Source organism: Tachysurus vachellii, chromosome 24 (assembly GCF_030014155.1).
Source record: "Tachysurus vachellii isolate PV-2020 chromosome 24, HZAU_Pvac_v1, whole genome shotgun sequence".
Lineage (NCBI taxonomy): Eukaryota > Metazoa > Chordata > Actinopteri > Siluriformes > Bagridae > Tachysurus > Tachysurus vachellii.
The window spans coordinates 13,523,940-13,549,489 of NC_083483.1; the positions used below are offsets into that span (position 1 = coordinate 13,523,940).

The 25,550-nt window shown below is 37.4% G+C and overlaps 2 protein-coding genes across 2 annotated transcripts; one reads left to right on the forward strand and one right to left on the reverse strand.

The window, feature by feature from the left end:
- Window positions 1-2,285: 2,285 nt before the first annotated feature.
- LOC132839743 (B- and T-lymphocyte attenuator-like) lies at window positions 2,286-8,861 on the reverse strand. Its single transcript, XM_060860879.1, has 7 exons — window positions 8,748-8,861; window positions 7,808-7,936; window positions 5,916-6,254; window positions 5,606-5,668; window positions 5,324-5,446; window positions 5,171-5,211; window positions 2,286-5,094 (listed from the first exon to the last, which is right to left on the reverse strand). Exons 2-7 carry the CDS (start codon window positions 7,887-7,889, stop codon window positions 4,741-4,743), a joined length of 1,002 nt encoding a protein of 333 aa, XP_060716862.1. The 5' UTR covers window positions 7,890-7,936; window positions 8,748-8,861; the 3' UTR covers window positions 2,286-4,740.
- A 7,748-nt stretch (window positions 8,862-16,609) lies between these two features.
- LOC132839085 (tetraspanin-1-like) lies at window positions 16,610-21,753 on the forward strand. Its single transcript, XM_060859865.1, has 6 exons — window positions 16,610-16,807; window positions 17,250-17,324; window positions 18,220-18,327; window positions 21,153-21,284; window positions 21,403-21,495; window positions 21,712-21,753. Exons 1-6 carry the CDS (start codon window positions 16,610-16,612, stop codon window positions 21,751-21,753), a joined length of 648 nt encoding a protein of 215 aa, XP_060715848.1.
- The last annotated feature ends 3,797 nt before the right edge of the window (window positions 21,754-25,550 follow it).

Genomic DNA, 25,550 nt, shown 5'->3' on the forward strand with positions numbered 1-25,550 from the left:
GGTGCATTCAGAAGACACAAACAAACCGCTGCAATACAAAACACATTCAATCCTTTGAAGTTTTTTTGTGTTTTCTGAGAGGGGCTTAAACCTAAAGGTAAACCACAGGCAGAGGTACAATGTTTTACTTGTGTAAGATAAAAGTAGGGTTATAAAGCACGGGTTTTTACCCCAGGGTAGTGAAACTCTGCCCCGAAGCAGGTTCGGTTCTGCTTTATCATTGTTATCACGGCTACATCACGGTACCAGTGTGAAAAGATACCATGATAGAATGGTAACAGCTAGTTGCTTAGCAACAGACACCCGTTCACAGTGCTTCAGCCATAGACCAGGTGATAACCAGGATGCTGCTGAACACAGAACAGCAGCTAGGTAGACAGAGTCAGGTGACAAAACAATCACTGAAGTGTATGTCACAGCGAGAAGGAAAAATAGAATTATTTCATGTGTGATAATATCTAGAAATATTTCATGTGTGAAAAGCCTTATATGGACTGAAAAAATGCTAATGACTAGCTGGGTTTATTGTTATATTCTCCCTCCTAGTGGAGAAACAGAGACTAGCTCTTTTATCCAATCTTTAAATTTTGCAAAACATTATTTTTATCAGAAAATAAAGTGGAAAAAATTTTGAAATATAAATATCTTAAAATAATAATATTTTTTTTAAAAAAATCCTAAAGAATCAGTGTGCCATGAGTAAACAGGATCTAAAGTAGCAAAAAAAAAATAAGTTTATTCTAAGTTTATTCTATTCTTTATTCTAATTATCTTTATTCTAGTTTCATTCAAATTTAATATAACAACCCAAAGTGGGATAAGACTGATAAGTGTAAACCAGATATAAATCATTATACTTGAAAGAAAACCTAGCCAATGTTTTGCTAGCTAGCCACCAGGTAACCTGCTCATTTAAACTTTCTATTCAAATTTCAACCCTTAACTATGTTTTGGGTGATAATGAGCTAGTTTAATATTTCAAACTTAACCTAGACCATAATCAACAATCTTATTTACCTGGTTAAGTGGTCACATTAATGTAGCTGGGTAATAGCTAGCTAGCATCTGCTGGTGCAAAACAGAGTACTTAATGTACAGTAGTAGCTAGATACTTAAATGGATATGCCAACATTTATCCATGTAAAAAAAAAAAAAAACAACTTACATTTGATCAAAAAAATAAAGTTTCTGATGATGATTTGTAAGTTGTCGCTTTGTCATTATAAAAAAAAAAAAAAAATGACACGTGACGTCACTTCAGGTAATTAGTAAAACAAAGCTAGAGGATTGACGTCAGGTGTGTTAACGTTTGAGGTTAATTGTGAAACTGCAGGGTGGTAGACCAGAAGGGAGTGATGGAGCAAGGATAGCTTGAACAAGCTGTCAATCATCTCACTTGTGCATGCACTGCACTCTTGCTGCTAAAACCCACAAATTATACATCCCCTTTCACAGCATCCTCTAACATGCTTCACAAAAACCAGCGTTCAAGGTAAACAGGCGCTCACAGACTCAAAGAATCAACTTTAATCAAAATGTGAAAGGAGCGTACCGACTCATCACCGGAACAGACTTATTGAACTGAAAGTATAGCATGATGTCCCTCATAAATCCTGAATTTTCAGTACGATCCACATGCTGTATTTTGAAACTGTGGCAGATTAAAACTATCCAATTGATAACAATCTTCACCGCGTTGAGTAAATCAACCTCACTTATTGAATCCACTCTTCTCAGTTTTTTTAAATGTGCACAGCCATGACAGAGGTCTAATTATAGCATGGCAAAATCATTTAGGTAACAAGCTGCATAACAGAAAGTGAGCCTTCTCAAAAAACAACAAAAAAAAACTTCTGTTTTCAGACTGAAAACACAAACACAATTGCTCTTAAATGTGAATTTATTATTAAAAAAAATTGATTTTATTTTTTTTTTAAAGGGGTGTTGTTAAAGTGTCCATATGTTTGATTTGTCAATATGTTTTCAGATATTTTAGAAATAAAATAAAAAAGTTATATTTGCATGAAAATTTATAAGAATGCTATTTTTTGCTTTACAACACAGTTACAGAACTTGTTTAGGTTCCTAATGAAGATTTACACATCATTGACACCTTGTCTGTTCTTAAACTCAGAAGGTGATTTTTAATCTTAAAACATATTAGAAGTTCTATCAGGCAAAACCAAACCCACACCTCGCACTGTGCAACCTGTATGTTTTACACTCCTTGTATGAATGAAACAAACGTGTATTCTCTAGTAACATCTATTTAGCAGAAGCAAAGGTTTGCCTCCCTGGTTTCTGTTTTATTGTCTATATTACACAGAATCTTTCGAGAAAAATACAACCCAGGATAAAGAAAATTGCAAAAACACCTGGAAGGATTCACACATGATGGATCTGCAAATTATTCAGAGAATATTTAAATGTTCAGCTCATGTTTCACTTTGTGTTAGGGTTATGTGATTGATACACTCGGCTGCACAGTGTGGAAAAATTAGTTCACACACACACACACACACACACACACACACACACACACACACACACACATACGCACACACATGTACTGTTTGTCATAAAAGACATGCTTCTCATCTGGTGTAACTAAAAGAAACAGGTTAAGGTCAGACCCCTGTACACCTCACTTTGTTCCGTTTCATCACTTACTCAAACAGGAAGTGTGATCAATTGTTGTAATGTTTGTGGGCTCCCCACAATTCTTTGCACAATGCTGTCCCACCATGTGCTCTCTCTCTTTTAAGTTTGTTTCAAGTCAAAATTACAAACCTCATATTATCAATTCTTAAGTAAAAAGATGTCCCCGGAGTAAAAAGATCCTGATGGAGAAGCAGTAATCAGTATCCGCATATACTGATCGGGAACTTTTTTGAGAAACAGATTATAAATGCAAATCTTCCTGCAGTCCATCACGAGATCACGGACAGTGTGTACAACGATTCCTTTCATAAACAGTGCAGGTTCCTTGTTACATTGAGGATGTATGGCTTGTGATGGGGAACCGGTCGTTCAGGTGATAACCAAATGTGGACCTAAAACTATCTAGTAACTCCACACACAACCTTCAAAAGCAAACCTTACAACCAGAGAGTACACGAATTTAATGATTACACGAAGTTAATGCCTAGTGTACTTAAAAAGTCTGTAAGGAGATAGAACATGAAGCACTTCAGTAAATCTGAAGCTTTATATTAAACAATCACATTTCACATGAAGAAAATCATACATTTAATTATAAAGCTTTAAAAAGGATTTTCTCAGAAAAATTCAATTGTGCATGAGTATTTTAAGTTTCATGCCCCAGGTAGGAAAAAAACCCAATGTCGTATAGCTGCATGCTACAGCTTTGCTTTTAAAGACACAAGTGATCTATCATACACGTACAGTATAGTCATATATTAAACCTTGTTAAGAATTAATCAACTTCATACAGTGATCATTTTTAAAAACTGAAAGCTGAATCAGACCTGGACTGTTTTTTTTTTTCCTTTCCTACAAACAATTTCTGAATTTTTGTCCCCTCATATCCAAATCTGTGTTAAATAAATTTCATGTAGCTCGTCCATTTTACACAGTACTTAGATGTATTTCTGAAACAGAGAGAAATGATTTCGGTGCATTTAGTTCACTTTACGTGGTTCACTTTTCTGTGTGCTCAGTGACACCCTGGATTGTCCAACTGGTTTCAAGACCAAAACCTTTCTTGAGGTCACTATATCCTGATCTTGGATACAGTCTGGTCTTAATAATAAGTCTTCAACATGAGGAATAATAATTTCTTGTTTAATTGTCTTGATCTCAGTCTTGTTTTGACTCTAGTTGCTATGGATCTTGGTCTTGTCTTGATCTCAGTTGCTATGGATCTCGGTGTTGTCTTGATCTCAGTCGCTATGGATCTCGTTCTTGTCTTGATCTCAGTTGCTATGGATCTCGGTGTTGTCTTGATCTCAGTCGCTATGGATCTCGTTCTTGTCTTGATCTCAGTTGCTATGGATCTCGGTCTTGTCTTGATCTCAGTCACTGTGGATCTCGGTCTTGTCTTGATCTCAGTTGCTATGGATCTCAGTCTTGTCTTGATCTCAGTCGCTATGGATCTCGTTCTTGTCTTGATCTCAGTTGCTGTGGATCTCGGTCTTGTCTTGATCTCAGTCGCTATGGATCTCGGTCTTGTCTTGATCTCAGTTGCTATGGATCTCGGTCTTGTCTTGATCTCAGTTGCTATGGATCTTGGTCTTGTCTTGATCTCAGTTGCTATGGATCTTGGTCTTGTCTTGATCTCAGTTGCTATGGATCTCGTTCTTTTTTCCTGGCCTTGGATGGAAATGGTGCTTGTATTGATCTCAGTTGTTCGGGGTCTTGGTCTTGTCTTGATCTGACTTGACATGGGCTTGGGGTAAAAAAAAAGCTTGTGGCTTGGGGACTTTGTTGGTATGGACATCAGTGGTATAGATCTAGGTCATCACAGTCAAACAAAGCTGCTATGCATCTTGTATTTATCTTAGTCATCACTCACAACTTGCCCTCATTTCACCCTTAGCATGCTGTCACAAACTATAAAGTGTGAATATTGTGAACAAACTGGATTTGTTCAAGATATAGGTTTGTGCTGCCTGTGTATTCAACCAACAGTCCTACAGCAAAATACATAAGTCCAGACTGGCTTTAAAAAGTTAGGAAAATTAAACTGTGTTTAGTTTCCTGTAGCATTCGGACTTAGAGTTATGTGAGTTTAATGGCAGCATATTCTGATGCTTCAATCTGTACATGAGCGACTCGAGCGGGTCTCTGTGGCACAGCCCCGTGATTTAGGGAGGCATATATCAAAGGATTCTCTTCTGCAACCTCTTCTAAATCTTCCACTTCCAGACGGTTGTGGCATTGTCTCCGCGGTCCCTGACTGACAGGATGTCTTCCCGCTGATGGTCTGTCTTTTAGAGATGAAACTCTGACAGGAGGCGTGTCATAGGTACAGGATGTTGAAAGACTGACTTGGGCAGGAAGAGTTTGGGATTTATGTGGAAACTCCCTGGGATATACCGGTGGAGCATGATCAGACACTGGGGATGGTGTGCACTATAGAGTGGGTTGGATCATGAGAAATTTGCATTGTTAATCAGTAGGTTAATTCAGTAAGAGAAAAATACTGTACCTGATTCTGGTGTATTGTTTTTTTAATTGATTTCTTCTGCCCTGTTTAAAATGAACAGAAATCCGTGTCACTGAAACTCCAGTACAGACCACTACTGAATGCTATTTTCGATATGTAGGGAACAGAGGAAAGAAACAAAAAAAAAACACGCACCTCGACACCAGATAACAATTACAGACACAAGCACTATGAAGACCAGCACCCCAACCCCACTGCAGATGTACACGTAGGACTGCGGCCATGTCGGATTTGCAGCCATATTTGTATTTGTATTGTCTGAAGGTAAAAAAAAAAGATTGCACGTCATCACTAGAATTTCAATTCTGTTACGGTTAATGACCAGAAGTTATCTGGCTGTGAAGACTCAATATGTCTGTACTGGCAAAATAAACACGTCAAAATGTTAGAAAATTTGTTTATAAAATTTGTCCTTACTTGTTGTTCCTTGTGTTACTTGGCTTCCACCGTCAGAGGCAGTGCTAATATCCGGAACATATTCTGAACAAATGATAGAATTGATGATATGATCATTAAATCTGCACTGACAGTCAAAAAACTAAATCTCAACTGGGTTCAACTGAGTGAAATAGTATGAAATAGAAATTTGGGTAAATAAAACCAAAAAAGGGGTCTTTGTTTGCCAGTGTTTGTTAAGTGTTGTATTTATATTCTCTATTTATATGTTCTTTTAGCTCATACAAAATACAAAATATCTATAGTGCATGTATAAGCATGATGTATTTACCTGTCACAGTGACATTGATAGCATGGCTGACGCTAGGTGCAGGTGATAAGACCTCACATCTGTAAAGACCAGCATCCCGCATGGATACGTTTTGGAATATCAGGAACAATAGTCTTCTACTCTCATTAATACGTATCCATTCAGTTGTTGTGTGATAAGAATGATTCAGATGGTTGCATTTATTCTTCAAATCAATTTTGCACCATGTGACGCTTATTTTGTTCCAACAGTATGATTCACTTTCTACAGTACAGTTGATCTTCAGTTTGTCCATTTCACGAGCTTTCCACACGGTGTTGCGTGGTACCAGAATATTTGGGAAACAGTCTGTATTATTTTCTAAAGAAAACACAATTACAAAGAATGATGCAAACAGTTATTCAGAGATCTTCAAGATAAATACGGCTCCTCAGCTTAATAAAAGTCATTTGCTTCATTTCTCGTTCTGCACTTTTTTGTAGCGTTCTCCTTAGAGCTGAAAGATAACTATCAATGAAACTGAACCTTAACTCATCCTCATCAACATCTCACCCCCTACACACACAAATCAGTGGTAATTCTCAAAAATGAGAATCATTGACACTTTTTTGTGTAAGATTAGATGTGTATTGTTCACTGTGGGTGGGTGATGGGATGAAGGTGAGCCCCCCACCTCCTCCATCTTGAGCTGAAGGGGCACATCCTGTTTACCAGACACTGCTTTAGTGCAAAATTAGATTAGAAACACGAGGAAAGCTACATAAGAGGAGAATACAGTGTATGTATGTGTGTGTTTGTGTGTGTTTGGGGGGATATACTGTATTAGCATAAATACAAAGTGTAAAACTTTAGTTGTATCTATAATTCTACATTTATTTCACGCTATACAGTTCCAGTAGCATTTTAACACTATCTTGTTAGCAAAGCACAAGCCTTCATATTTTTGTCTTAGCCAGGAATTTTCTTTAGTATATATTACATGTCGTATATTATACTATATTATACATAACAGCGATGTTTAAACTGTTCAACAGTAGGTTAAATCAAACTATGTATGTGAAGGGGAGGGAAGAACGAGCTGAATGATTTTTTTGTATTTTCTATTATTTAGATTTAAATAAATAAACTGCATACATGATTATATATACAGACTATGTAGATGAATAAAGAAGGCAAACAAAAAACAGACAAGCAAACAGCGCAACACATTACATTTTTTACTTCAGTCCAGTTTCATCAAATAAAATTATGAACATTTTTTTTGTATCTTCCAGAACCACAGACGATGCCACAAAAATCTCTGAATAAAGTTGATCTTGTCTTATCTTATCTGTCTTCTCTTCTCTTCTCTTATCTTATCTTATCTTATCTTATCTTATCTTATCTTATCTTATCTTATCTTATGTGTGTAATATATATACTGTATATAAAGGGCTCTGGCCAAAATAAAGACTATTATACTAATAAGACAATTGCTGATCTGACATTTCCACAACTAAACTGTACAAGTAGAGAATGAACTTGGCTGAGGAAGTTCACACTAATAATCCACACAACATGTTTACACATTTAAAGGTCTGAAATCCACTTCTTGCACTTTAACATGAAACACAGAGTATTAACCATGACAGTAAGAAACCTAGTGTACAGAAAACCATAGCAGAGAAGCGAGCGAACGATTATTCACTGATTCTCTGATGAAGGCCATGTTTTTTTTAGACCAGAGTTCACAATTAAATCTATGGATTTTCATTTTTTCATTGAATTACAATGATTCTAACCCAATTAAAGCTAAAGCTTAAGCTCATTTGCAGAGTGAGAGAGTGAGTGACTGAGTGCTACCATAGACATTATTATATAAATAAAAAACATTTTGACGTAGTAAAAGATGTAGGTTAAAGCCTCTGACTTACCTTCTGTAGTACCGGTGATTAGTAGTGAGAGCCACAGGTGGATGATAGGAATCCAGATGATGTGGAAGACGCAACGCGCCATGAAGAACCTCTTTATACCACATACAAAGTCAGGTGTGCCTGGTGGTGCTGGAATGCACAGCGTTAACTCACTTCAGTGTTTTAAACAGAAAGGGTGAAAGTGCAAACCTTTTTTTTTACCTGCACAACATTTGTTCTTGTCTCATCCGTTTGCATCACTGTTTCTTAGACTAGCTTCCCCTTTTTCTACTTCTGCTTCTCCCACTCTGTACGTTTGACAACCTCAAGTCCTGTGGTTTGATGTGACGGCAACATGGTTTCAGTTGCAACTCAACAGCTCCATCCTGTGTATCAGTACTGAAGAATACACTCTGGATATCTGTTTATATTGGTCAATAGATCCAAAGTCTGTCCTGGGAAAACTGAGTGTTACAGTATGACCCCGAGTTAAGTCTAGGGGGGTTCTCAGGGTCAGCAACTAGCGATGACCAACGTGGCTGTCAAGGGATGGAAAAGTCTAATCGGTTCCGTAGGATAATTACCATAACTATTCAACAACAGTAATTACATAACCAGACACAATGCTTGTGTTGATTTTTCTTTACTGTACAACGTTGCAGTCTTATTTACAATAATATATACAATTATATACAAATAGTTTTGTACTTCTACAACAGATAGGACTGGATATTTGTTGACGCACAAAGAAACGACACAAACAGTAAGTCAAAACCCACTTACCTAACACTGCTTTATTTTAGTCACGCTCATCTACAAACAAAAGTGAAACTAAAATCCTAACTACGCTATACTTCCCTCGCTAACTACAATACAGGAGGAGGCACCGCCCTTTACCTGAGGTATCTAGACAGAGAAGTATACTACGTTCTGTACAATGTATGTGCGCGCTCCTTCTTACCTCTTCCAGCCCCGAACGTAGAACAAAATTGTACACAAACAGTATTAATAGCAGCGGAAACATACACAGAAGAATCTTTCACTTGCTTCACAAAACTCTCACAACACGTCAACCAATAACCCAACAAGGAGTTGACGTGAGGTCGAAGTAATTATACTGACATACGTGTCCCTTAGTGACACATGTTTCCGGATTGCATAATAACCCTTCCGCCCTCCCACTAAGAGATGTGTCCTAGTGTGCACCGGTTAGTGTTGAAAACACAAGATCAACTATCAAAAGTTGGTCTTACCTTGAACGCAGGTGTCCTTCGAAGTCCCCTCGGTCTTCTAACAAAGGATCCTCTTCAAGTTCTTCTACCTAATCTATTGTTTGAATCTTTAAATGAAAGAGGTGGACTTAGAACTTTTTGTCTTTTCAGGATCCTCACAATAGGAGGCCTTGTTTTTATTAAAAGTAGTAAATACAATACAAGTAGATGTGTGTAATATATGTAAAAATAAAAAGAAAATTACAAATAAAAACTCCTTCAAATAATCAAACAGTATTAGAATAAGTAAAAGTTATTAAGATGCAAAGATTATAACAAACCAGGAAACACTCTCCAAGTGTAAACTTGCGTTTGTTCTATGATGCACACAGTATAACATGCACTGAGGCTGTCTACACTAGAATGCACACACAATGTAATTCAAGGCGGCCTTTTATTCATTCTGTATAAAAATTATTCATTCATTCATTTTCTACCGCTTTATCCGAACTTCTCGGGTCACGGGGCGCCTGTGCCTATCTCAGGCGTCATCGGGCATCAAGGCAGGATACACCCTGGACGGAGTGCCAACCCATCGCAGGGCACACACACACTCTCATTCACTCACGCCCTCACACACTATGGACAATTTTCCAGAGATGCCAATCAACCTACCATGCATGTCTTTGGACCGGGGGAGGAAACCGGAGTACCCGCAGGAAACCCCCGAGGCACGGGGAGAACATGCAAACTCCACACACACAAGGCAGAGGCGGGAATCGAACCCCCAACCCTGGAGGTGTGAGGCGAACGTGCTAACCACTAAGCCACCGTGCCCCCCTATAAAAAAATATATTTTTATATTTATAATTATAACATTACTGTTGCCAGTTGGATTTGGCTGTCGGGTTTGATTCCCTTTGTGCCAATCAACTTACAACACGTCTTTGAACCCAGAGGAAACCACCAAAGTGCAAAAAGAACATGCCTACTACATACGCACAAGGTGTAGGCAGTGACCAAACCCCAAGCCCCAGAGGTATGAAGCAAATGTGCAAGCCAGACCTCCATCTAGTATCATTATCAGTATCACGCAATGTTAGATGTACTTTCCTGTTAGTGCAGAAAAGATCACTCACTCTAACACATAAGCCCACTTTATTAGGAACTTCTGTAAACCTGTTCATTCGTGGGTTCATACAGTCAGCCAATCATGAGCAAATCATATACTAATACAGAGCCTTGTTAAATGTTCACATCAAACACCAAAACAGGTAAAGTCTGATCCCATTGATTCTGAGTATTTCAGAACCTGCTGAGGTTTAGATCACAAAGGACAGAACACACCAACAACAACAACCAAAAAAAAACTTCCAGTGAGCAGCGGTTCTGAGGGTGGAAATAAACTCCATTCAATTCAAGAAGATTTTATTTTCATTTCAACCATAAACATCTGGTGCAGCACACAGTGACATGAGACAACGTTCCTCTAGATCTGTGGTGCTACATAAAACATCAAGCTAAATATTAATAAAAAATATTAATGTAAACAATCCATTCAAAACTAAATAAAAATAACATTTATTGATTTGGTCTTTGTCTTGTGAATATTTTGTTATTAATGACTGCATTCATTGGACTCACTGTTTGTAGAGAATGCACACATACATTTATTTGTTTATTTGTTTATTTGTTTATTTATATGGATCCCATTAGCTGAAAGTCTGCGCAATCAGCTAGTCTTCCTGGGGTCCAAACACTACAACAACAACATTTCAATCATCACAATTGATATATATACACCTATACACATTACATATATATACACATACATACACATACGCATACTCATACATACATAAAATCTGGTTTTGATTCATAACAGGACTAGACATAAATACAATATGATTTATAATTACATTAATCAAGACATATAAAAACCTACATCAACACATAACACCGTCGACTACTTTTAAATAACAGTTTATTATGAAGCTGACGAACTTCAATGGGAATGTTATTCCAGATGACAATAGCTCTATACAGGACAGATTTCTTCATAAAATTAGTTTTTGGGTGGGGAGTCATTATATGACCTTTATTTGCCTTTCTGGTGTTATGATCGTGCACAGAATTACAGTACACTATTTGATTAAACAGAGAAATAGGCATTTTCATTGTCAATGTATTATATATCATGGTGCTTAAAGTAACTGTGATTCTTTGGTTTAAAGTGAGCCATGAAAGAGTAGAATACATCTGATCTCTACTTGTTTTAATTGAGCAGCCCAGAACAAGTCTTGCTGCTTTATTTTGCACAATTTGTATTTTTGTCAAGTCCTTTTTAGATGCAGAGGACCACACCTCAGTACAGTATGACAAATGACATAATATTAATGACTCTGTAATTATTTTTAAAGTGTCCCGATTTACATAATGGCAACATTTTTTTGTTACTGCAATGCCGCATCCCATTCTGTTAACAATAGTATTTATGTGATCTGTCCAAGAAAGACTACTATCAATAACCAAACCCAACAGTATAGCCTTCTCTACTTGTTGTATTCTTTGCCTGGCTATATGAAATTTTAATTCCGATCCAAGCATCAATTTTTGTTTTGATCCAATAATCATACTTTTAGTTTTGGATATATTTAATACTAATTTGTTTCCACTAACCCACTCATACACCGAATCTAATTCTCTAGAAAGAACATGATTAATTTTATCACATGAATCTGAAGCATAGTAAACAGTTGAGTCATCTGCAAACATTTTCATTGATGCTTTTTTAACAGTTAAGGGCAAATCATTAATAAAAACAGAAAACAAAATACATGAACTGATTTGATTCAAGACTGGCATCGTTACATCATGCATAAAATTTTGGTGTCCACTTTTGCCATTTTTAATAATACCATAACTTTTGGCTTACTATGTAGTCATATAATATATAATATAAAACTTTTCTTCTTTTAAATTCTCACTGAGGGCTAAAACCCCCTAAAGATGAAATCCTAGAACTGCCCCTTCTACACGGTACTACACAAAGTACACAGTTCTGACCTGGGTTAAGTGCAAGGGTACAATGCTACGATTGTAAACATAAAGGACGGTTTATACAATGTTTTGTTTTGATTGCAGCAGCAGATTAAAGTGCAATTATGGAGTATTTCCTTGTTTTTCCAGCGGTCAGAGGAAAATGACCTGCGGGATTTTCTGGTGTCTTTGGTAATGCAAACAAACTCTTTACAATCATTTTACACCGAAATGCATCTCACAATGGATTACAACAGCAGATCTTCAGCCAAAAGCCAAGAAATCTGAACAATCTGAGAAATCTGATCTGGAACAAGATCCCTTAAACTGGATAAATGAAAAACATCCCATGATCTTCAGCTGGTCAGTTTTGGTGAACTTGTGCCGACTCTCTGATTGGTTAATAGAATTTAAGCCAGAGTCAATTGAAGAAAAGAAGCTTTTACTGTCATTTCAACCATATATAGCTGACGCAGTATATAATCAAATGAAACAACGTTCTTCCAGGACCATGGTGCTACACAGAGTACACAGTACACAGAGCTACACAGAGCTAAGGACTTAAAGTTGTCCTAGCACAAGAAATAAAACAGTTCAAACAGACAATACAAAACCCTACAGGACAGATACACAAACAACACTGAGCAGTGTGCATTCTGTATATTTTACACTACACAGAGTGTCTGGAGGATGAGTGGCTGATGCCAGCAAGTCACTTTATCACCAATATAACAAATATCATCTCTCACATTTCAGCCTTGAAATGAAATAAAACATTATCCCAGCTGTACATGACTAGAGCGTATGATGTATTTAGTTAAATCTAGACATGTGTCAGGTTTATGACCATATACTGAATTTTCAGTCAGGTGTCTTCACCTATAAGCCACGATTAGGTAGATAATATACTGTACACACTATAAAACAATATGACCTAAACATCAGTGGTCAATGGCTTGTGATTGAGCTTGCAGTGATGTTCTGTTTTATTATCACACATTTTCCATATGAAGGAAAGCTCCAGCACTTACAGCTGTCTTGGCGATATCCAATCTCTTAACACCAGCTCAATTAGACTCGAACATTCACAGAGTGAACATAACACAAGAGTTAACAACTGTGTTAAAGTTGTAGATATCGATAGATAGATAGATAGATAGATAGATAGATAGATAGATAGATAGATAGATAGATAGATAGATAGAGCTAAAATTTAAATGTTAAAACACTGAGCATGGATAATGTTTTGTCAAATCTGCATCATTTAAATAAAACTATAACCGTTTATTAATTCAGGTGACTGATTTTTTTTCTAAATCTATTTTTAAGTATAGAGTTTTTTATTGTTTGTATTGTACTGGATTGTTGTCCTTGTCATCTTTGCTGTAACATTAAGCTTTTGTTCAGAGAACTTAGAACTCCGTTAGAAGTCCGTTAGAACTCCAAGAGAACACCGATGTTCTATTCACAGCTCAGACAGAGAGAGAAGTGCATCAGAACACGTCTGTACTCTGTTCGTGCAAGACGCTTCTGACACGTTTACAAGTGGTTTTAAAGAGAGCTGAAAAAAGAAAAACCATCGAGATGTCGTGCAAAGAGGCCTTGAATATACTTATGATTGCCTTCAACACTGTGATCATTGTAAGTAGTGATTTTTTTAATATAATAGTTTTGTTAATGTGTTTGAATGACGATTGTTAATACGAATATTTAGTATTAACGGTGTTGGTATTTAAGTTAATACACCCAAGTGTGTTTATACTTAATATAACTCTATTAATACCTCAAAAGTCTTAATAATACTAATAATGAAACTGGAAGAAAAAAAAAACAGAAAAAGATTGTCATGTTTGTTCACAATTTATTTTGGTGTGACCAATGTTTTTTTTTTTTGTTTTTTTTTTTATTTTATGGGGTCATTCAGTAGACCTACTTTGACCTGCATAAATGAACTATTCTGCATATTGCTTTTTAAATTATGAAACAGATGAAAAGTAAAATGAAACAGTTCCATGATGTGGATATTATATTATTATGTGGATATTAATATTATTATGATGTGGATAGGCTTGCTGGAGCATGTTTTGCAGAGGGGAACAGCTTAGTTAATAGAATTGCCCTGTCTTTGACTTCATCTTGCCCTTAATCTTAAGTAGTTTCTCAATACTTGCTTGTGAACACTGCCACAGAGAATCAGAATCAGAGTCAGCTTTAGAATCAGGTGTACATCAATGAACCTTTCTGCTGTCCTAACAGTCTGTTGCAGTACATGCAGTACATACATACATACATACATACATACATACATACATACATACATCAGAATCAGAATCAGGTTTATTGGCCAAGTGTATTGACACACACAAGGAATTTGGCTCCAGCTGTTTGTGACTCTCAAAAGTACAGACATAAATAACACTATACTATACAAGACAAGACAATACAGACTATACAAGACAATACAGATGATGTGATCCAATATAGACAGTATAAGTATTAAATTTGAATATAGAATATATGACTGATCAGTTATGTACATAAAGTGTGAGAAGTGCATAGTGCAAATAACAATATTGTTCAATACTATGTTTTTGTGCAATATGCAGCAGCAGTAGTAGTGTGTGTAACATACATGATGACTTACAGTTCTGATAATGCAGTACTTATAGCTATGAAGCAGGGAATATAATTATGGTGAGTTGATTGATAATCAGGGTGATTGCCTGGGGAAAGAAACTGTTCCGGTGTCTGGCAGCTTCAGGGAGGAGTTGATAGGGGATGTTTCCAGGGTGTGAAGGGTTAGTAGTGATTTTTCCTGCCTGGTTTCTGTTTCTTGAAGTCCTGGGGGTGGGCAGGGGGGGCACCAATTTTTTTTTTTGCTGTTTTAACTGTGTTGCAGTCTGTTCCTGTCCTGTTTTGTTGCTGCACCAAACCAGATGGTGATGGATGTGCACAGGACAGATTCAGTGACTGCAGTGTAGAACAGCATCAACAGCTTCTGACAGAAGACCATACTTCCTTAATTGGTGCAGAGTACATCCTCTGCTGGGCCTTTTTGATGATGGAGTTTATGTTGCACTCCCATTTCAGGTCTTGGGAAATGGTAGTGCCTGGAAACTTGAAGGACTCCACAGATGACACAGGGCTCTTGAATATTGTGAGGGGGAGTAGTGTTGAGGGGCCTTTCCTAAAATCCACTATCATCTCCATGGTTTTGAAGGTGTTTAGCTCTAGACTGTTCTGACTGCACCATAGCACCAGCCACTTCACCTCCTGCCGGTATGCAGACTCATCGCCATCACGGATGAGATCGATAAGCGTAGTATCATCTGCAAATTTCAGAAGTTTAACAGTTTTTACAGTTTTCTATAAGTTTTTAGCCCCACTACTACCAGTACACAGACACCAGAGATGCCGAAAGCGATGGACCCCCTACCCCCTACAGTTCGTATAGCGTCCAAACCACTCCACGGACGATGCCATTGCCACAGCCCTTCATTTAGCCCTCACCGACCTGGTCAATAAAGACACTAATGTACGAATGCTATTCATAGACTTTAGTTCAGCATTCAATACAATCATCCCTCAGCACCTGATTGGGAAGCTGAGCCTGCTGGGACTGAACACCTCCCTCTGCAACTGGATCCTGGACTTCCTGACTGGGAGACCTCAGTCAGACCGGACTGGGAACAGCATCTCCAGCACCACCACACTGAACACTGGAGCCCCTCCACCTTGCTGTTCACCTTGTTGACTCACGACTGTGCAGCAATGCACAGATCGAACCATATTATCAAGTTCGCCGATAACACGACCGTGGTGGGTCTCATCAGCAAGAACGGCGAGTCAGCATAGAGGGAGGAGGTGCAACAGCTAACAACCTGGTGTAGAGCCAACAACCTGTCTCTGAATGTTGATAAAACTAAAGAGATTGTTGTTGACTTCATAAGAGCACAGAGTGACCACTCTCTGCTGAACATCGACGGATCATCTGTAGAGATCATCAAAAACACCAAATTTCTTGGTGTTCATCTAGCAGAGAACTTCACCTTGACACTCAACACCAGCTCCATCACCAAGAAAGCCCAGCAGCGTCTCTACTTCTTACGAAGGCTGAGAAAGGCGTTTGTTTTGGGATGTTTTCTAATGTAGAAATAACAGTTTATATTGAGCTCATCTGACACTTTCTTATTAATTACTACATTAATCACATAACTTGGGATAGAAGAAATTTATGTGTCTCACAGACTTGGAGTCAGAGCTTTTTTATTTTATATTACTTTTTCTTTATGTGTAGAATCATGACATATAATTCCAGTCCATTTCTGTTATCTCAGTGCAGAGATGGCAAAAAGTGGCCTACTTTTGTTTACGTATTCTGGGTGCTTTTTCTTGGTTTTACTTTATCACTATTTCATGTAACGCCACAGTTCCCCTGACAAATTTACAGCCTCCTCTATTCCCCCTGTCTTTTACTTCTGTGTTCTAATGTTGGTGTTTTTTTTTTTTTTTTTTTTTTTTTTTTTTTTTACTTTTTTTTTTATCTGGTTTAAAGTTTGTAGGAGCTGCGTCTATGGCCGTCGGCTTTGTGGTCGAGATTAACAAAAAGTATGCAGTTGGAGTGCTGGATAAAATTAAAGACCTTCCCCCAGAAATAGTGAATCTGACTTATGCTGGCTACATTCTGTTTGCTGCCGGGGCCTTAATCATCTTCATTGGCATCCTGGGCTGCTGTAGCACATACTGCAGGAATAAGTGCGTGCTCATGACTGTGAGTGACCTCTTTGCTTGGTTTTTAGTCATTCTTTTGTTTGAAAAATCTGCTTCTAACCCCATATGTAGTCGGCTGTTTGGTGTTTGGCACCAGAGCTACGATGCTAATGAAGCTCGACCACAATCTCAACGTCTTCAAAACATACAAAGCCAATCATTTTTATTTTTATTTTATTCCATTTTTCCTCCAAATTTTTCCTCCATCACTGCATTTTAACTAAAATTTTTAAACAAACACTCTGTAGCTCAAAGCTCAAACTGCTCTAAGGAAAGACGTGAGCACCAGCTTTCCAAGATGGCTGCCCTGATAACATTCCAGAGATCAGCTTTATTTCTACACAATACATTTCATTTCTGTGTGAAAACTAAACATGCAACTGATCGACTACATTCGGAGTATGGACTTTTTTTTTTATATTCAATGTCTCATGTCCTTACAGTTTTCCCTCATCCTCCTCATTGTTATTGTGGCGGAGATCACCGTACTAGTACTCATTCTGTTTTACGAGCCTAAGGTAAGAGCAATGATACTGAATATACAGTAGAGTATAGTGTAAATTTGGGTAATTATACAGTATGACATCGTTCCCAAGCAGTCGGTACCATATAGAGCTCAGTGGTCCTCAGTATCAATCCAAAGATTTGGACAGATTTTAATCCTAGTCTCACCTGCTTACAGGAGAATTTTGTTCAAGTCACTGTTTTTTATTTATTTAAGTTGTACCTGTCTACACAATTTCCCCATATTAGCTGCATTCCCAGGTGGCCTTTCTTTAGCTCAAGGTTAGACCCCATGCTGTACCATTTACCTTTTCTTAAAATATATAATATTTACCTTATGGTTTTGGCCGTTTATTTTTGTATTTATATTTTTTATTTATTCATTTTTTTTAGATTTTAATTTTGGAAAACGCATAAAAATGAGCCGGCCTTTGTGACAGAATAACATTTGTTATAACAGGTTAATTTTTTAAAATATATTTTCATCATATTTCAAGAATGTTCTAGTGTCAGTTACTATAAAGTAACAGATACTTAAAAAAATGTGTTTAAACAAAGGGTGGGAACAAATCTTGCCTAATTATGGTTATTCATCCTGATATCACATTCTAGCCAAAGTGTTTCATCAGTGACCTTTTTTGTTCATTTTCTTGTGTATAGTTAAGGAAAGTGAAAGAGATCCTCTTAGCAAAGATGTAGGGAAATTAACTGCCCTTTTCTAATCATATATGAGCAGTTAATTGCTTCATACAGTGACATACAAAATAGACAAAAATGTTCTGAAAAATGATAGATAGATAGATAGATAGATAGATAGATAGATAGATAGATAGATAGATAGATATCTTTCTACAAAAATAAAGGTGTGTTTTTGTGAACATTGAATCAGTGTTTACTTTGTTTTCTCAGGTGGCGAAAATGCTGGATACAATTAGAGAAAAAGTTGCTAAGAACATCAAGGATAGCTACGGTCTAAACAACGACGTCACCAATGCCTGGGATGAGACGATGTATATGGTATATCCCATTCCGTGTTCATAGTTTATCTCAGGTTGAAGCACTAATTTACATGACTATAATTAACGGGATTACACACACATTTCATTTAAGAAAACACAAACTTTTTACTATTTTACACAGCAACTCTAATTAAGAGTGTAACTACCATGGCTAATTCTGATCTACGATGCCAATTTTAACTATGCCAAAGTAACGCCAAGCTTGCATTTAAATATTTATAATTACAATTGAGAGCCTGTAATTAAATGTATACACAGAGAAGTCAGACATTTTAAAAACCTTTAAAAACCTCTCCACTTGCTATCATTTCTAGTGACCCAGCTAACTAAATGCTAGCAAAGCAGTTGCCAAAAGTAGACGTGAATAGCTTCTGATTTCACTATTTGAGTCAGAATTCTTCATTGTACTTAAAGTATTAAACCAACCATGATTTTTATGACCTTAGGAAGCTAGTTAAGCATCTAGAGTTTGTGGCTGAAGTGAATTTCGCTCTGAGGAAACACAACTGACCCAAAAACAAATATAGATCATGTGTAAGATGGATGTGGGCAAATCTTTTGTTCCTCATTGGAAGGGCTGTGTACAATATCTTTGTTTGTTTGAATTCTTTTATTACATTTGTTTAACACCTCCAAGTTTCCGGCATCTCGACCCTAGTATATGTCACTACATACATACACAAATATGGCAACAAATGCGTAATAAACAGTTCTGGAACATTATTAAGGTACAATTCCTATGTAATGGATATCCATTATAGGGCATATTTATAATTATCAAATCATCTCAAGTGCATTACTAGATAACTATCACTACATACCACTGTGTTTATTGAAAACGTGTGTATTGAAAACAGTGAAACGAAAAGAAACGTAAAGTAAAAAAAAAAAAAGAAAAGTACAAGAAAAGCATTAACTTTGCATGATACAGCGCCATCTGTTGGCAGGCACTTATTTCCAGGGATTTCAGTACATCGTAACAGATATTGCGTCATCGGGTAGGCGTGGCCTATTTGATAATCTAACCCTAACCCTAACCATAACCGTAGTTTTCGGTTGTTTATTTGTTTTCTAAAATAAATCTACCTGTATGACTGTTCTGTCCTTCGTAGTATGCTGTTGTTTTTTTTTTTTTTTTTGAAAGAAGGCTTTTCCAAGACCTCCGGAAACACGCCCACTTTACGTCGTGGTAACGAAACCCCTGGAATTTAGTACCTGCCGCCATCTGTTGGAACTTGTTTGTAATGCATCAAATGAGTAACTTCGGATTAAAATCCTAACTCAAACGTAATGGTATTTAATACACTTAAAAACAGTAGTTTGCCTTTATCACCGTATATTAAAATGCTTCCCCATTAAAATGTATTTATATCCTGTTGTAGACAGGAGGCGTTATCCTTCCTCCACTCTTCCATTCACTAAACTCATTAGCAGGCTACATTAGCAAGAGCATTTGATTAGCATTTGCTAATCCAAATATTCATGGTAATAAATGTACACAAACATCAACCAAACATTCATTTCAGGTCCTACATATAGTGTGTGTGTATGTGTGTGTGTGTGTGTGTGGAATGTATAATTCTAATTCTAATTCTAACTTTAGAGTTAGCTTTCTCCTTACACTTGTTTTCAGATCCACTCATTTATTCATGTTTTTCTTTTAATTTGTCATCCATTTTTTTTATTTTGTGTGCTAGACGTTAAGTGAAAGATACACTAATCTAAGATGCTCCTAAACTACTTATAATTAGACTTATTATCTGCAGACATGGGCTTGAATAATGTACAGTTACTCTGATACGGTGTTGTTGACTAGTTTTTGGCCAATATACAGGGCTCTCAAGCTTCGAAGACAGGCAAGAGTGACATCTCCAACCCCCCACCCAAACATAACAATGGGCCTACCCTTTTTGCCACCTTCTCTAGGCCAGCATACTGCAACCTGGACTTTTTAGGGGGCTTTCCTCTCATGGCAAATGAGAGAATGCTTAGTTGCCTTTTAGTTGACATCTTTGAAAGACAGATGCAATGATTAATGCATCAATGGCCAGGATATCAAATATGACATGACTTTAAAAGTGACCTATAACATCGACAATGCAATACACTTTCAATACTCTTTCACTTTCAAAAATATGACTAGGCCTAGACCAGTGGTTCTCAAACTTTTTCGGCGTGCGTCCCCCTTGTATACAGTGCATGCCTGACTATATATAAATTGTGGTCTTACATTATTAAAAATAAACACCATGTCACCTCAGCAGCTTTGTAAATACAAAACCTGTTTTCTATTCCTACAAAAACATCAACATTTCTAGCCAAATTGTAGCGTGACAGCTTGCTATTAGCATGCTAGCTAGTTTATATCTATCAAAAAACTAGAGCTGCTCTTAATTAGTTTTAATTAGTTTGGGTCCATGGAGAACTTTGCCATCAAGTACCAAAAATTGTGTGATCTGAAGTGTTCCTTAACTTTTGTCATTTAAAATTAGCCTTAAAGTTTTCACATTTGTACTTGTGTGCTTTAATTCTAGTAAGTTATGCTTTCATTTTTACTGAAGTATCCATTTCAGAAGTATTTTTACTTTTGTGAATAGAATAGTATAGAAAGTTTTACTATCTATCGCTGATTTAATCTAATCGAATCTAATCATCTAATCTACTTAAATGAGCATGATGTCCTGGGTTACAATGTTTCTCTTAATTTAACAATATAATGCTTGATACAGTATTAATGTATTATATATCTGTATTCTCAAGCTAAAGTGTGTGTGTGTGTGTGTGCGTGTGTGTGTGTGTGTGTGTGTGTGAATTCTCCTGCAGTTTCAATGCTGTGGGTACAACAACTACACCGACTTCACTGGCTCCGCATTTGTAAGCATGATCTCACAGTACCCCCAGTTCTGCTGTTTTACAAAATCTGTACAGTGCGATCTTGCAGGAGCAAAGTCAGAGGTACATCTCCTGAATCGGCTCCTTCAGTCTGATCACAAACCTGCTATAGAAATAATTTTAGGTTGCAAATCATATCCATCTTTGTCCTGTTAATTCTGAAATATAATTTTCTTTGCAGCATGTGGATGGCTGTTTTGTTGCTGTGGTGAATTTCGTGAAGCATAACTCTATTATCATAGTGGTCTTGGCTAGTTGTGCCTTTGCTTTTCAGGTATTGAAACATTAACACCACATTGGGCCAATTTTTGATGTTCACAAAAACCTAATGGACACACAGCTGTATTAGACATTTCACATTTCTAGCCAGTGTGTCATCACACATCCAAGTTATCTCCTTAAACATGCCAACTATCAGGGGTTTTACATAGAAATTCATTTGTATCTTACATTCAATTCTTATAATTTTGTTTTCTCTCTCTTTTTATAGGTTGGTGCAATGATCTTAGCTTTTATCTTGTGTAAGATGTGAACCCAGAACCACATCTAATCATCTATTGATGATCATCTAATAGGATGCAATAGTGACATTGATGCAGTTATACATATCTTGTCCCACACCTTATAAATTATAATGTACAGTATCTCACAGAAGTGAGTACAAACCTCACATTTTTGTAAATATTTTATTATATCTTTTCATAACACCAAATTTAACACACCTGCTCCCCATTCACACCTTAAACCTTGTAACACTAACAAGAGTCACATGACATCGGGGAGAAAAAATGGCTAATTGGGCCCAATTTGGATAGTTTCACTTAGGGGTGTACTCACTTTTGTAACCAGCGGTTTAGACAATAATGGCTGTGCGCTGAGTTATTTTGAGGGGAAAGCAAATTTACACTGTTATCCAAGCTTTACACTCACTACTTCATATTGTAGCACAGTGTCATTTCTTAAGTGTTGTCACACGAAAAGATATAATAAAAAACAAAAATGTGAGGGTTGTACTCACTTTTGTCAGATACTGTATATTTTCTTTCAATTCTGTTGTTTCATTAATAACTTATTATTTTATCTACATGTAGTTTAGCCGTGCAAATCTGTAAGTGAACTTCTAATGATGACTGAGTTACATGAAAACATGACCACTATCAACCAATCAGCTTTCAGCAGGGATTTCATACTATTAACGTTGCGCACCCTCTTGAGTGATTTGTATTCTGTTTTATTTGTATGTGTCATTTCAATAGATAAGCACAAATAAAATCTTTATGAAACTTTATTGGTTATTTTGGTGTTAATGGAACATCCTCACACGAATGTCTTTTTCTTGGGTCACACTCATTTCCTGTTTACACTACATAAACAGCACATGGACCACTGCATTAATGCTTTATAATTTGCTTTATTGTGAGTTCTGAGCTGTTAACTGATTCATTTTAAAAGTAGTTTCAGAAAGCAATGAGGAGTCATTTTAGACACTTCCCATGAATCATACACAATCACAAAATCACTTGTACTGTGCGGTATTACTCAGTACACTGGTGTGTGTGTGTGTGTGTGTGTGTGTGTGGAGGATGCAGGATGTGAATTTTTTTATATATATTGTGATATATTTTGTCAAATCGGTTATTTATTCTTTTATATAGAAAGAAGATCAGAGTATTGGGTGACTACATACAAACATAACATTGAAAATGTTTTCCGTTTACTTTATTATTACTATTTTTACTAAATCTAAAATCTTTATGGAGTTTGCATGTTCTCCCCGTGCCTCGGGGGTTTCCTCCGGGTACTCCGGTTTCCTCCCCCGGTCCAAAGACATGCATGGTAGGTTGATTGGCATCTCTGGAAAATTGTCCCTAGTGTGCGATTGCGTGAGTGAATGAGAGTGTGTGTGTGCCCTGCGATGGGTTGGCACTCCGTCCAGGGTGTATCCTGCCTTGATGCCCGATGACGCCTGAGATAGGCACAGGCTCCCCGTGACCCGGGGTAGTTCGGATAAGCGGTAGAAGATGAGAGTGAGTAAAATCTTTATTATTTGCTATGACTTTGCATTAGACTTTTGTTGTTATCTTATGAATCTAATTCGTAATGATATTTTTGATCTGGATGAAATGAACCATTGACCTGTAGCAATCTTGTGAAAGACCTGAAGTGAAAGGTCGCACTGTCATTCACATTCACAGTAGATGTCTGAGCCCATGTGCTGATGCTGCGCTGCAAAGGTTTGTGCTCCTCAGATGACCAGCGTGGTGCTTGAGGAAACGATGGAACATTCAGGAGCTTCATACCAGACAATGCAACTCTGTTGGATGATGGTGGGCCCATGAGCTTGGCCTGATATCTGATATCCTTGTTTCATGTTTTTTAGTCAATAAATCCAGTTTATTTTAGCTATCCTGCATTTGGGTCTGTTTTTACCCTGCATCGTTGACACTTTAACTGATGGATATAAATAACATCATTGCAAAAAAAAAAACTAAACCTCAACAATCTGTGAGTTGTTACATATTACAGTGTGTAAAACAGTGTAATATAATGACAGTGCTCACAGTGAGAGTGCAGTGAGACACCTACGCCATGTGAAAGGTGGAGCCCTGGAAGGAGGGCTTGCGGAGAACGAAACAGCGTGGTGGTGTTGTAAGGGTGCTTTCACACCTGCCTTTTTAGTTCGGTTGAATCGTACCAGAGTTCGATTTTTCGAGTTGCTCATTTGGTGCGGTTCATTTGGGCAGGTGAGAATGCAGCAATCGAACTCTGGTGCGCACCAAAAGCGGACCAAACAAGCGCTTTCAAACAAACTCTGGAGCGGTTCGTTTGTGGTGAGAACACGATCCGAGATCAAACAGACCTAACCGCAAAACGTATTGCGCATTTTGGACTTAAACCAGCTGCCGTAGTCAGCGGCACTGTGCATTATGGGATGAGGAAGTGCTTGTTGACAGTTTCTATTGGCAGTATTAGCACAACAATGGCAGGTCGCGGACAGACCTGGAGTGTCTTGCGATGCGTCTTCGCCGTTTGCAGCCCATTAAAATGATATTTTCAAGCCGCATCCGCGCTTCATTCTGAAAATTAAGACTTTGCATAGAGTGCTGTATACAAGCGATGTAGTAGATTACAACCACGAACATAATTGCAGTGCGCAGTCGTCTCTCCATGGTGTATGCTGTATTTTCCTGTATTTTCCTCGTTTTGTTTACTTCCGGAGTTTCGTTGGAATTTCCCGCATGTTTATTCTGACCAATCGAAAAGCAGTTTAGGAAATACGCTCAAAGACATGTGGCCAATGAGTGATGTGGATGTTATCACATGACTGCATTTTGGTTCGTTTCAACTGGTGCGGAACAGAACGATCAGTGTGGTGTGAAAAGGAACCAAAACTGCTAAAAAGCTACAATGTATAATTTTTTGCTTTTGGTCCGGACCCAATGAACCGAACTATAGATGTGAAAGCACCCTAAGGTTGCCGAGGGTTCGAGTCGTTCCAGTAGCGATCCGTCTCCATTTTGGGCAGATCACTGTACGGCCATTCATCTACGGCTATCATCGATACCTGGACAGTGAAGAATAACACTCCTTTGAATTGGCTGACATTCTGGATAAGACTCCAAGTTATTGTGAATATATACAGCTCTCATACAGGGAGTCTTAATGTAACTCCCTCAAGCACACACAGACACAAGCGGTTCTCCAAAGACCAAAAGTCTCCAAAGTCTCCAAATCCACCGTGAAAATTAAATATTAACAACAAAATATGACCATTCCTTATGACCATTCAAGTCCTTTTTGACTGGAACAAACTTTTCATCAGAGCATACAAAATGTCCGTCCTTGCCGCTAGCCCTTAATGACTAGAAGTCTCACGTTAATTGAGCATTTGAGCACACTCTTGAAACGAGGTGTCAAAATAAAAGTCCCAAAACATACAATAAATTGATTAATACAAAGAAGTCTAAACAACAAACACAGCTTAAATTCTCAATGAAAAATTATTATCAAAAAGTGAACAAATAAAATAACACATTATAGCAGCAGTTACACTTAATTATTCACTAATTATTTGGATCTGATGCAGTGCTGTTACTGAAAGCGTTTACATTTTGTAAGAGATTGTAAGAGATGGATGGATGGATGGATGGATGTATTGATGGATGGACCGATGAATCGATCGATGGATGGACGGATGAATCGATCGAAGGATGGACTGAGGGATAAATTGATAGATGAATGTCTGTAAACACACCTGGAAGTTCCTGTCTATGAGCCAGTTGGTTTCGAAATAATCATCTTCCTCACCAAACGGGTGACCGATGAAAA

What these genes read in the sequence shown, in the direction of transcription:
- LOC132839743 (XM_060860879.1), bottom strand. Translation starts at nt 7,889, where the DNA reads ATGGCGCGTTGCGTCTTCCACATCATCTGGATTCCTATCATCCACCTG. An exon ending in AGTAACACAAGGAACAACAA is followed by an intron (nt 5,447 to 5,605) that starts GTAAGGACAAAT and finishes TTTTACCTTCAG; the next exon opens with ACAATACAAATACAAATATG. An exon ending in AATTGTTATCTGGTGTCGAG is followed by an intron (nt 5,212 to 5,323) that starts GTGCGTGTTTTT and finishes CATTTTAAACAG; the next exon opens with GGCAGAAGAAATCAATTAAA.
- LOC132839085 (XM_060859865.1), top strand. Translation starts at nt 16,610, where the DNA reads ATGGCCGTCGGCTTTGTGGTCGAGATTAACAAAAAGTATGCAGTTGGA. An exon ending in TTCTGTTTTACGAGCCTAAG is followed by an intron (nt 17,325 to 18,219) that starts GTAAGAGCAATG and finishes TTGTTTTCTCAG; the next exon opens with GTGGCGAAAATGCTGGATAC. An exon ending in GTTGTGCCTTTGCTTTTCAG is followed by an intron (nt 21,496 to 21,711) that starts GTATTGAAACAT and finishes CTCTTTTTATAG; the next exon opens with GTTGGTGCAATGATCTTAGC.